This window comes from Coregonus lavaretus (assembly GCF_964263955.1).
Source record: "Coregonus lavaretus genome assembly, chromosome: 28".
Lineage (NCBI taxonomy): Eukaryota > Metazoa > Chordata > Actinopteri > Salmoniformes > Salmonidae > Coregonus > Coregonus lavaretus.
In genome coordinates, this window is record NC_140015.1 from 35,031,787 (window position 1) to 35,045,161 (window position 13,375).

The 13,375-nt window shown below is 39.3% G+C and overlaps 2 protein-coding genes across 2 annotated transcripts; one reads left to right on the top strand and one right to left on the bottom strand.

Moving 5' to 3' along the window:
• Nucleotides 1–589: 589 nt before the first annotated feature.
• Nucleotides 590–8,514, bottom strand: LOC311103356 (B-cell receptor CD22-like; the record flags this gene model as incomplete). Its single annotated transcript, XM_084144913.1, has 10 exons — nt 590–653; nt 919–960; nt 4,345–4,389; nt 4,486–4,619; nt 5,138–5,183; nt 5,283–5,394; nt 5,684–5,950; nt 6,047–6,292; nt 6,398–6,748; nt 8,451–8,514. 10 exons carry the CDS (start codon nt 8,512–8,514, stop codon nt 590–592), a joined length of 1,371 nt encoding a protein of 456 aa, XP_084001039.1.
• Nucleotides 8,515–12,260: 3,746 nt separating this feature from the next.
• Nucleotides 12,261–13,149, top strand: LOC311103240 (neuropeptide B-like; the record flags this gene model as incomplete). The annotated part of the gene is made up of 2 exons (XM_084144781.1): nt 12,261–12,524; nt 13,021–13,149. The coding sequence occupies 2 exons, from the start codon at nt 12,261–12,263 to the stop codon at nt 13,147–13,149; spliced, it is 393 nt and encodes a 130-aa protein (XP_084000907.1).
• Between the last annotated feature and the right edge of the window lie 226 nt (nt 13,150–13,375).

The window sequence follows — 13,375 nt, forward strand, 5'->3', positions numbered from 1 at the left end:
GTCATAGATACAAAGATGAGTCCTCTATATATGCGCTTTACCCACGTGTGTTCTGGCTCTGGCCCAGCCCATCAGTTTCTGGGACCAATCAGAACGGTTAGAATGTGTTTGCATTCTAGATATCGTCAGGGAGGTAATCAGATCCAGACTCAGAAGACACTAACATCCGTAGGCGTGGCATAGCATTTGGTCGGAACAAGGAGTTTGGTTAGCCAGGCAACATCTCAACTACTGCCTGAAACCAAAATAAAGTCTTAACAAAGCTTAAAGAAGGTATGAATGGGTCAATGTACACATTGTAAAACAGATTTGTTTTTTACTTCTGAAATGATCTGCCTTATGTTTACGGTAATAGTACTGCGTGATCATAATGTTTGTTGTATTTTAAAACATAAAGTCAATAAAGGCTACGTTTAGACAGGCAGCCCAATTCTGATATTTTTACCAATCACATCAGATCTTTTCACATCAGATCTTTTTCAGAGCTGATCTGATTGGTCAAAAGACCAATTAGTGAAGAAAAAAAAACATTAGAATTGGGCTGCCTGTCTAAACGCAGCCAAAGTGACATAGTCTTAGTTGAGATGTGTTACCTGAACACAGTGCTGTAGATTACTTGATCATCCTGGGCCTGTTTCCCCCTAGGAGTAGGTCTAAAAACAGGAACACAGTAATTATCATGGTTGTGGAATTCTATTGTTGTTATCATTGCCTTTTCCATTATAATTGCTATTGCACAAATCATTGTTGCTAAAGGCTGGTTTATACTAGGTCTAACAACATGTCTGTAGACCATTAGAATATGAAGAAGTGTCGTTGGCAAAAACGACATTTAATTTATACGCAGGTCAACTGTCTGTGGACTGTTGTTGGGACGGTCATTTTCCTTGTTGCAGAGAGGATATAACAGGTTGGTACCTGGATACTACACTGTAGAGGTCCTGCTTGGCTTGCTGCTCCCTGAACATGTGGAAACAGAAACACATATATTGTTATTGGTTATCATAATATATACAGTGAGGGAAAAAAGTATTTGATCCCCTGCTGATTTTGTACGTTTGCCCACTGACAAATAAATGATTAGTCTATCATTTTAATGGTAGATTTATTTAAACAGTGAGAGACAGAATAACAACAAAAAAATCCAGAAGAACGCATGTCAAAAATGTTATAAATTGATTTGCATCTTAATGAGGTGTCTTTTATACAGGTAACGAGCTGAGATTAGGAACACACTCTTAAAGTGAGTGCTCCTAATCTCAGTTTGTTACCTGTATAAAATACAGTATTTGACCCCTCTGCAAAAAAGATTTCTGGCTCCCAGGTGTCTTTTATACAGGTAACGAGCTGAGATTAGGAACACACTCTTAAAGGGAGTGCTCCTAATCTTAGCTTTTTACCTATATAAAATACACCTGGGAGCCAGAAATCTTTTTTGCAGAGGGGTCAAATACTGTATTTTATACAGGTAACAAACTGAGATTAGGAGCACTCCCTTTAAGAGTGTGTTCCTAATCTCAGCTCGTTACCTGTATAATGAAATGGATGAGGGAGAGGAGAACGTCTCCCCTGGAAAGAAGGTCCATTTTGCCGGAGAAAGCAAAGAGAACCAGAGGCCCGATCAGAAGCAGAGTGTGAAGAGCCAGGAGCTGAGGCTGAAGAAGAGGCTGCAGGCAGCCAACATGCGGGCCCAGCAGACCCTGGGGGAGGTGGCGAGGCACTACCAGCTGAAGAGCTGGCAGATCCTAGGCATCCGCTAGCCCCCAAAGCGTCTGCTGCATAGGGCCTGACTATCAGTGTCATGTGGATGGATGACTAGATAGTTGTCTTAGGTGTGTCCCAGAAGTTGCAGGCTCTGCTTTAGTGTTCCTGACTAACATTAGAGAGTTTCAGAGCTATTGAAGCTAGCGATCCATACCCTTTAGAGAAAATATGTAGCTTTAATTTATTTGTATTATGGTGAGTGATTTGTACTGTGGTGAAATTGCCAAATTTTGGAAGCCAGATATCTGTTTTTAGTGGTGTTTGTGTTTTTTCAACCTTAACATTTCAAATGTCTTGTTGATACACAGAATTGCACTGAAGTTATGATTTGTGAATGTGATTTATAACCACTATGTACATATTGTATGGTGGCATGAAATATATTTAAAGGGCAATGTTAGTACGTTATCTGAAGATGTATAAATAGATGTACACTCCCACATACACTTCTCTTCTGGAAATATGTAAATGTTTTGCAAATATGATATTGGGATGGGTTGGCAAACTTTGAGGCTGTTGTTTTCTGTTAAAAACAGGCACTGGTGACCTTCAACAAATGTCTGTTTGGGCAGGTCCACTTTCTGTTTAACTGTGAACTGATTGACCTTTGTCCTTAATGCTTTATTGTTCCTTTGCCCTTGAATTGTCTCCTATTCATCTAAAATTGGCATCATGTACTTTATTTTGGTTTTGGCAGTATAAAAATATAGAATAATGTATGCACTCACTAACTGTAAGTTGCTCTGGATAAGAGTGTCTGTTAAATGACTCAAAAAATATATATATAGTGAATCCTGTGAATGTGTGAGGGCCTAGCATTCAAAGTTGTTCAATCTATTGAAGTAATTGCCAGGACATTTTACCTCTCAAAGATGTTTGAACAGATGGTTAAATAATACGTCGATTTTCATTTATACCGATAGTCTAGTTGGCCAAGTCTTTTCAGTTTGTAAGTGCTTGACAAGCAAGTAGTCTAACCTAATGTATTTTGGATGGATACCATTTTGTTACCACACAGAAATAAGATAAGGGAGATGCTACACGCTATCCTAAGGAATGACGAGTCAGAATTTTGGATGAGTTCCCAGTTCATTCCAAACAATGACGTTGATGTCCTCTGTAGCTCAGCTGGTAGAGCACGGCGCTTGTAACGCCAAGGTAGTGGGTTCGATCCCCGGGACCACCCATACACAAAAAAAAAATGTATGCACGCATGACTGTAAGTCGCTTTGGATAAAAGCGTCTGCTAAATGGCATATTATTATTATTATTATTACACCTGTCCACAGAAGCAATCAATCAGATTCCAAACTCTCCACCATGGCCAAGACCAAAGAGCTCTCCATGGATGTCAGGGACAAGATTGTAAACCTACACAAGGCTGGAATGGGCTACAAGACCATCGCCAAGCAGCTTGGTGAGAAGGTGACAACAGTCGGTGCGATTATTCGCAAATGGAAGAAACACAAAATAACTGTCAATCTGCCTCGGCCTAGGGCTCCGTGCGAGATCTCACCTCGTGGAGTTGCAATGATCATGAGAACGGTGAGGAATCAGCCCAGAACTACATGGGAGGATCTTGTCAATGATCTCATCGGCAGCTGGGACCATAGTCACCAAGAAAACAATTGGTAACACACTACGCAGTGAAGGACTGAAATCCTGCAGCGCCCGCAAGGTCCCCCTGCTCAAGAAAGCACATATACAGGGCTGTCTGAAGTTTGCCAATGAACATCTGAATGATTCAGAGGAGAACTGGTGGAAGTGTTGTGGTCAGATGAAACCAAAATCGAGCTCTTTGGCATCAACTCAACTCGCCTTGTTTGGAGGAGGAGGAATGCTGCCTATGACCCCAAGAACACCATCCCCACCGTCAAACATGGAGGTGGAAACATTATGCTTTGGGGGTGTTTTTCTGCTAAGGGGACAGGACAACTTCACCGCATCAAAGGGACGATGGATGGGGCCATGTACTGTCAAATCTTGGGTGAGAACCTCCTTCCCTCAGCCAGGGCATTGAAAATGGGTCGGGATGGGTATTCCAGCATGACAATGACCCAAAACACACAGCCAAGGCAACAAAGGAGTGACTCAAGAAGAAGCACATTAAGGTCCTGGAGTGGCCTAGCCAGTCTCCAGACCTTAGTCCCACAGAAAATCTGTAGAGGGAGCTGAAGGTTCGAGTTGCCAAACGTCAGCCTCGAAACCTTAATGACTTGGAGAAGATCTGCAAAGAGGAGTCGAACAAAATCCCTCCTGAGATATGTGCCGACCTGGTGGCCAACTACAAGAAACGTCTGACCTCTGTGATTGCCAACAAGGGTTTTGCCACCAAGTACTAAGTCATGTTTTGCAGAGGGGTCAAATACTTATTTCCCTCATATAAATGCAAATCAATGTATAAAATTTTTGACATGCGTTATTCTGGATTTTTATTTTGTTATTCTGTCTTTCACTGTTCAAATAAACCTACCATTAAAATTATAGACTGATCATGTCTTTGTCAGTGGGCAAACATCAGCAGGCGATCAAATACTTTTTTCCCTCACTGTATGTATTTCTTAAAAGTAGCATTCTTACCATATAGAGCCGTAGATGGGCGTAGCTTCCTCATTCTGCTGTTGTCTAACAGAGGACATGAACACAAAACACAGTGCAGTTGGTTAAGGTAACATCACCCATTTATTTGTGTATTGTTTAATCAATGATCACTTTACTTACATGTTTGCCCTTTGCTTGGTGTTGATGTGCACTGTTGCATAGGTGACTTCTTCCTGTTGAGATGGTTCCTCCTCTCTCCGCTCTTTTGTCAGGCTACAGTCTGACGTGGGGCTGGTTACATGCACTTCTGTGGTCTAGATACAGTCAGTTAGAGACAGAGAAAACACCGGCAATGCATTTGTGAACAGCAGAACTTTCTGCACAATAGTTTTTAAAAAATCTGGGCAGAACAAAGTTAAGCTACAATATTTCCGCTTCCTTATTGTAAATGATCACACTTTCACACCAATTTCCACTGCGAATCAGCCGGTACACTTGCTCCTACCCACACACAGACGTATACAATTACGGTGTATGCTGGTTACAGGATTTTCTGCTTGCATCTCTCTAACCACGAACGTTATGGGTGTTTTTGTGGTGAAGACTCTAGGCATGCTGATGGCTGTAGCATAAATGGTGACTGCTTGCATTTTGTTCTGTACATTTTGTTCTGTACTACCATCATAACAATTAGTTTGAGGATAATGTAAGAATGATTGTGTGGTTGCAACACAAGAGCACAAATATGACAAGCGTATAGCCCAAAACAAATAGCTGGTAACAAATAGCTGGAAAAATAGCTGGTAACAAATGGTTTAAAACATGTTGTCACCTGTGTGTTCTCTTCTGAGTCTGGTTCTGGTGGTGTAGTCTGTTTCCTGAGGACACAGAAATAGACAGCACAGAAATGACTCATTTAGAATGCTAAGTAAATCATCTTAAAATATTAGTTTGAAGAAATAGTGGTTGAAACCTACCTGTTAGCAACTAGATGCCAAGCGACCATAGGCACAATGATAATCATTGACACTACAGCAAGAACTGCAATAAGTATTGTTTGTGTCACAGCTGCCATCCCCTTAGCATGCTCTGCATATGAACACAAAAGTGTTTACATTTAAATTACATTTGAATCATTTATCAGACGCTCTTATCCAAGGCGACTTCCAGTTAGTGCATTCATCTACAGATAGCTATGTGAGACAACCACATATCACAGTCATAGTAAGTACATTTGTCCTCAATAAAGTAGTGATCAACCAAGTCAGTGTTAGTAAGAAAAGGCAAGTGCATTTGTTTTTACATTTCAGTTTTCTGATTGTTAGAATTGTTACTTTTTATAACCCATGTTGTGGTTACAAAATGTTATGGTACTTACCGTTGACTCTCAGAGTTAGAATAGTAGAATTCTGTCTTCCATGCTTATTGCTGACGACACAGAAGTATTTCCCACTATTACTAGTTTGAGTACCATTAAACCGTAGCTCAGCCTGATATACCATTTCCAGACAACTGTCTCCATCTATTTTAAACCAAGTGTAGTTCAATGCTGGGTTAGCATTGCTGCTGCAGGTCAGAGTAACATCACTACCCTCCAGTACTTCAGATGACGGCCAGACTGAGAATGAGGTATTCCTAGGGCCATCTGAAAGAGATCAGACCACATCATCAGGTTGTTATCTTACATCAGTGGCTTTTTAGAAAACAGTGTTACTTGTTAATAAAACCTTCCTTTACTCACATTCAACATTGACCCTGATAACGTCAGAAAGTGGTCTATTGTGATGCTTTGGCAAACATGAGTAGTTTCCAGAGTCTTGGAAGGATATGTCACGGAGGTAAAGAGTTGAGGACTCCTCTTGCAAGGGTTTTCTGTTCTTGAACCACATAACTGCAGCTGAACAGTTGTTCATACAGGTCAGATTCACACAATCGCCTTCTTTTATTGGTCCGTGTACTTTGGGTGTTGTCATCGAAATTATCAACTCTAAAAGTGGAGAAAAAAACCTGGTAAATGTCCTAATCTATAGACAATGCAATGGTGAGCTAAGCCCGTTTCACTTCTGAAGCAAATGAAGGAAAACAGACTTACCAGAAACATTCAGTTTTGCACCATTCTGACCCGTCCACTTGCCGCCTTTGTTAGTTTCAAATCTGAATGCATATTCTCCACTGTCTCTCTGCTCTACTTGGTGGATTTGCAAAGAACAATTATGAACTTTGTTACCAACGTACTCAAATTTGGTGGCGGCATGAGTTGTGTTATTACTATCAATGATGAAAGGGCCATCAAAAGACTGTTTCCTCCCGTGACTCCACATGACCTTTTCCACTATTAGCATCACAGGATATTGATATGTGCAGGGAATGACAACAGAAGAGCCAGTTACTGCACAGATCTCTTTCTGTTGATATTCCACGAGCCAGTCGCTGCACAAAACCCCTGAAACAGAAATCTAGGTTTTATTGATTTACACTCTCCTAAGTAAATACAGTGCCTTGCAAAATTATTCATGCCCCTTGAATTGCTTCACATTTTATTGTGTTACAAAGTGGGTTTAACATTGATTTAATTGTCAACAATGTACTAAAAATACTCTGTCGAAGTGGAAGAAAAATTCTATTTTTTTTCATAACTAAAATATAATTGTTGCATGTATTCAGCCCCTTTGTTTAGGCAAACCTACATGAGTTCAGGAGTAAGATTTGGCTTAACAAATCACATAAAAACATGGACTCACTCTGTGTGAAATAATAGGGGTTGACATTATGTTTGAATGACTAACCCTTCCTCTGTACCCCATACATACAACATCTGTAAGGTCCCTCAGTCAAGTATTGAATTTCAAGCACACATTCAACTACAAAGACCAGGGAGCTTTTGGAAAGCCTCATAAAGAAGGGCAGTGATTGGTACATGGGTGACAATAAATCAGACATTGAATATATCTTTAACCATGGTCAAGTGAATAATTATGCTGTGGATGATGTAATAAACCACCCAGACACAACAAAGATAGTCATCCTTCTGAACTGAGCTGCAAGACAGGAAGGAAACTTCTCAAGGATGTTACCATGAGTCCATTGGTGATTTAAAACAGTTACAGAGCTTGAAGAATTATGAAATTCTAATATTTCACAATCCAGGTGGCTAAAGCCCTGAGAGACTTACCCAAGAAGACGCATAGTTGTAATCGCTGTCAAAGGTGTTATTAACATGTATTGACTCAGGGAGATTAACACTTATGCAACAACTATATTTTAGTTATTTAATTTATATATATATATATTTTTTTTTATCCACTTTGACATTACATGTGATTTTGTGTAGATTGTTGACCAAGAAATTACAATTAAATCAATTTTAATCCCACTTTGTAATACAAATCCAAGGGGTATGAATACTTTTTCAAGGCACTGTATTTAGACAGTGAAGCTCTATAATCCAGCATTTGGATTTGAGATCAAATGTTTTATATGAGGTGAGAGTTCAGAATGTCACCTTTTATTTGAGGGTATTTTCATATATATGTTTTACAGTTTAGAAATGAATGCGCTTTATGTATCTAGTCCCCCCATTTTAAGGTGTCAAGTATTTGGACAAATTCACTTATAGTGCAATATTGTGTCATTTTGGAGTCACTTTTTCTTATTATGATATTTATCTGTCTGTAACGGTCTCACTCATAATTTTTCACGATTCATTCAGGACTATCCGTTATCCTGGTAGCATCCACATTAATGTAGACGTGTTTAGAAACATATTTACAATAAAAGTGACTCCAAAATGACACAATACATTATATACCATTTATTTCTATTGGGCACAAAATAATTTGAAACACAACCAAAATCCAAACAGCAAATTTATCCAACAAGTTTGTAGAGTCACAAGCTTGATGTAATCATTGATTGCTAGGAATATGGGACCAATACTAAACTTTAATGTATATATAAAAATATATATATATATATGCCGACGCCCCACAGTTTGGGAACCACTGCTATACACTGATGTCTATCATTTTAAACTGTTTGGCAAAATATTACTCTGGAAAGTCTAAGCATGATACATATAATGAATTAGTTCCTAGTTGTTATAATTACATTTAATTAATATTTTTAATTTCCTTTGTCGTTCTTACCAGGCAAAAAAAGTAGAGCCAGAGCCATTTCCATCCAGATGGGTTGTGTCAGCCCAACACTCATCTCTGTAGCCACACAGCAATCTCTCTTAAGGTCCTCCACTTGAAACAGAGTTCTTCATACAGCAGTCAAAAATGCAGAGTGAACCTCAGTCCTCTAGTTTAAACACAGACATTTTGTGTCAATTAATTTAGGGGCCTGAAGTTACTCATAAGGAGCTGCGCTGCAAAAAGGCAAACTGTCTTTGCAAGTGTCATCAAAAGACAAAAAGTCTGGGTGTATCAGCTAGCTAATGAGCTGAGTGAGAGTCACCTGATGATATCAGAGACGCTCTCTGAAACCAAATCAGGTCATTTTACCACAGGCACAACGTGCCTTCAGGAAGTATTCATACCCCTTGACTTATTCCACATTTTGTTTTGTTACAGCTTGAATTCAAAATCGATTAAATCGATTTTTTTTGTCATCCATCTACACACAATACCCTATAATGACAAAGTGAAAACATGTATTTAGAAATTGTTGCTAATTTATTGAAAATGAAATACAAAAATATCTAATTTACATAAGTATTCACACCCCTGAGTCAATACATGTTAGAATCACCTACAGCTGTGAGTCTTTCTGGGTAAGTCTCTCAGAGCTTTGCTCACCTGGATTGTACAATATTTGCACATTATTATTTTTTTAATTCTTCAAGCTCTGTCAGGTTGGTTGTTGTTCATTGCTAGACAGCAGTTTTGTTGTATTATTTTTATTTCACCTTTATTTAACCAGGTAAGCCAGTTGAGAACAAGTTCTCATTTTACAACTGCGACCTTAGATTTTCAAGCTGCCATAGATTTACAACTGCCATAGATTTTCAAGCCGATTTAAGTGAAAACTGCAACTAGGCCACTCAAGAACATTCAATGTTATCTTGGTAAGCAATTGCAGTGTATATTTGGCCTTGTGTTTTAGGTTATTGTCCTGCTGAAAGGTGAATCTGTCTCCCAGTGTCTGTTGGAAAGCAGACTGAACCAGGTTTTCCCCTAGGATATTGCCTGTGCTTAGCTCTATTCTGTTTCTTTTCATCCTCAAAAACTCCCTAGTCTTTGCCGATGACAAACATATCCATAACATGATGCAGCCACCACCATGCTTGAATATGAAGAGTGGTACTCAGTGATGTGTTGTATTGGATTTGCCCCAAATATAACATTTTGTATTCATGACATAAAGTTAATTTCTTTGCCACATTTGTTACAGTTTTACTTTAGTGCCTTATTGCAAACAGGATGCATGTTTTGGAATATTTGTATTCTGTACAGACTCCTTCTTTTCACTGTGTCATTTAGGTTAGTATTGTGGAGTAAGTACAATGTTGTTGATCCATCCTCAGTTTTCTCCTATCACAGCCATAAAACTCTGTAACTGTTTGTAACATTGGTCTCATGGTGAAATCCCTGAGTGGTTTCCTTCCTCTCCGGCAACTGAGTTAGGAAGGACGCCTGTATCTTTGTAGTGACTGGGTATATTGATACACCATCCAAAGTGTAATTAATAACTTCACCATGCTCAAAGGGATATTCAATGTCTGCTTTTTATTTTTTATTTTTTTACATCTACCAATATGTGCCCTTCTCTGCAAGGCATTGGAAAACATTGCTAGTCTTTGTGGTTGAATCTGTTTGAAATTCACTGCTCAACTAAGGGACCATACAGATTATGGTATGTGTGAGGTACAGAGATGAGGTAGTCAATAAAAAAATCATGTTAAACATTATTAAATCAAATCAAATCAAATTGTATTGGCCACATGCGCCGAATACAACAGGTGCAGACATTACAATGAAATGCTTACTTACAGCCCTTAACCAACAGTGCATTTATTTTTTATAAAAAAGTAAAATAAAACAACTACAAAAAAGTGTTGAGAAAAAAAGAGAAGAAGTAAAATAAAATAACAGTAGGGAGGCTATATACAGGGGGGTACCGGTGCAGAGTCAATGTGCGGGGGCACCGGCTAGTTGAGGTAGTTGAAGTAATATGTACATGTGGGTAGAGTTAAAGTGACTATGCATAAATAATAAACAGAGTAGCAGCAGCGTAAAAAGATGGGGTGGGGGTGGGGGGACAGTGCAAATAGGCCGGGTAGCCATGATTAGCTGTTCAGGAGTCTTATGGCTTGGGGGTAGAAGCTGTTGAGAAGTATTTTGGACCTAGACTTGGCACTCTGGTACCGCTTGCCGTGCGGTAGCAGAGAGAACAGTCTATGACTAGGGTGGCTGGAGTCTTTGACAATTTTGAGGGCCTTCCTCTGACACCGCCTGGTATAGAGGTCCTGGATGGCAGGAAGCTTGGCCCCAGTGATGTACTGGGCCGTACGCACTACCCTCTGTAGTGCCTTGCGGTTGGAGGCCAAGCAGTTGCCATACCAGGCGGTGATGCAACTAGTCAGGATGCTGGTTTATTGCACATAGAGTGAGTCCATGCAACTTAAGACAATTTTTACTCCTGAATTTATTTAGGCTTGCCATAACAAAGGGGTTGAATACTTAGAGACATTTGAGCTTTTCATTTGTAATTAATTTGTAATTAACTTTGACATTATGGGGTATTTTGTGTAACACAAAATCTCAATTTATTCAATTTAACACAACAAAATTTGGAAGATATCAAGGGGTGTGAATACTTCCTGAAGGCCCTCTAAGTCATTTCCACTTATACTGTATGTTAGCCACAAACAGAGACCTGTGGAGGTTGAGGGCGTGACCCAGATTGTACTCTCTGCTCCGTGCAAAAAAAAGTAGGCCTACCAGTCACAACTGCTGATGGGGTCCAGACCAAATAAGGAGAATATAGTTACACTGAAGTGATTTTGTATGTAATGTAGTACGTTGTCCACATGATGGCAGACTACTGTGTATGACTCACATTTCCAGAAGTAAATTATTTCCAAATCTATGGGTTATTCCACACAGAAGATTAAAGAATAAACCAACTATATGAAAATGCGGCATACACGTGTGAAACCAAAAATGGATATTAGACAAAACAGAGAATAGTTTAATACTGTAATTGAAAAAACTAAAACTTTGATAAATCTATTTTTTTTTTCATTTTAGCAGACGCTCTTATCCAGAGCGATTTACAGTTAGTGAGTGCATCCATGTTCATACTGGTCCCCCGTGGGAATCGAACCCACAACCCAGGCGTTGCAAGCGCCATGCTCTACCAACTGAGCTACACGAGACTACGAGTCTATTTAAAAAAAAGCTCTCAAAAGGTTTACTGTAGGCTAGGTAGGCTATATGCTAAACTTCAGTGGGTCTCCAATAAATAAATAAAAACACACCCAAAAAAAACATCACATATTCATTATTATATAGGAAACTTGGAGCAACATTGTGAATTGTAAACCTTGTAAATCATCAAAATTAAAGTGCTTAAAGTGCTTTGATTTGAGCAGAACCTGACGTTACTACTCTTCAGCAGTTCTGACCTTTTGGTGAGTTTTATAAGCGGATACATTCGCTTCATCTAAATTAAACGTCAGATCATATCTGACACCATACCCCCCTTCAGACTAGCGTACATCCCTGGCTCTCCAACGCGTAAAACGGATCAATCCATACAGGATTCTATCAAGCGGAATATGAATCACCCACTCTATTGTAGCCTAGTTGACGAAATTTAAATACGATCACGAGGTCACTATATAAAGAAAGGACAGTAGGAATAAAACATATACCAAGTTCTCATCGAGGTGAAGTTATAGGGAGAAAGTTAAAGGAGCGCAAGAACGAGAACTTCACACAGTGTTCGACATGGAGAGGTCGGTTAAACTTGCTTTAGTAATTGTAGTTATTTCCATGCTGGTTTCTTGCAACCCAACAGAAGCGTGGTACAAGCAAGTTTCCGGCCCAAGCTACTACTCGGTGGGCAGAGCTTCGGGTTTGCTGTCCGGGATCCGGAGATCACCATATGTTAAGAGGTCCGAGACCGAGTCGGTGGCGGACAGCGGAGAGTCTACGGTGAACAGCATCCTCTCGGAACAGAGCAGTCGACTGAATTTGGTCCTTAAATCTATGGTAAGAGGCTATATTTTACATTACTTATGTTCAATTGAGCAATGGACACAGGCACTTCCTGTGGTCCATAAAAGTGCTTAAAGGTGCGTAAAAGTTCAACATTGCACAGGGCACAGAACATAAGAATGATCAAAAGTAGTCCAATTATGTTTTAGTTTTTTTGTTGGTAGACTATTATATATTTCAAACAGTTTATTTCTGAGAGCACACCCTGAAACTGGATCATGAAGGTCCATTCAGCACCACCAAGTAGCCTACAGCCTCATTTTACAGTCAAGTTTGGGATAGATTGGAAGACACCTACAATAAATCAAAAGGACACATTAGAATATCAGTTAATAAGGTCATAAATTATTCTTTTCAAAATCCACATTTTGGGGAAATTAATCTCAAATCAAACAGGCACAGCAGGTCTTGAACATCAATTAACCTTCTCATAATTCGCTTAATGTTGCATTATGTTCATTAAAATGGCTTGTTTTTTTTGCTGTTTCAGCCTATTTGTATCAAAGACATCACACCGAACATGCAGAGCTGCGAACTTGTTCAGGATGGCTCAAGCTTATTTCAATGTAAAGCAGACGTGTTCGTATCGCTCGACTCATTGGACTGTGTGGAAGCATGAGCAGCACCCCGAACGTGGATGGACTGATAATGTTCGATGGAACCGAATGTTTCTTATTTTCCATGGCACAAATATAATTGTTTTGTGTAAAAGTCTGTTTTAGCGTCCTGCCATGCGCGTTCTGACTACTACTTCCCCTAACGGGTAATAGCCAATGTCTCTGTTAAAGCATTTTTATTTAATGTATAACAATGTACATATTAATGTATTAATTTCTGAAAATGTA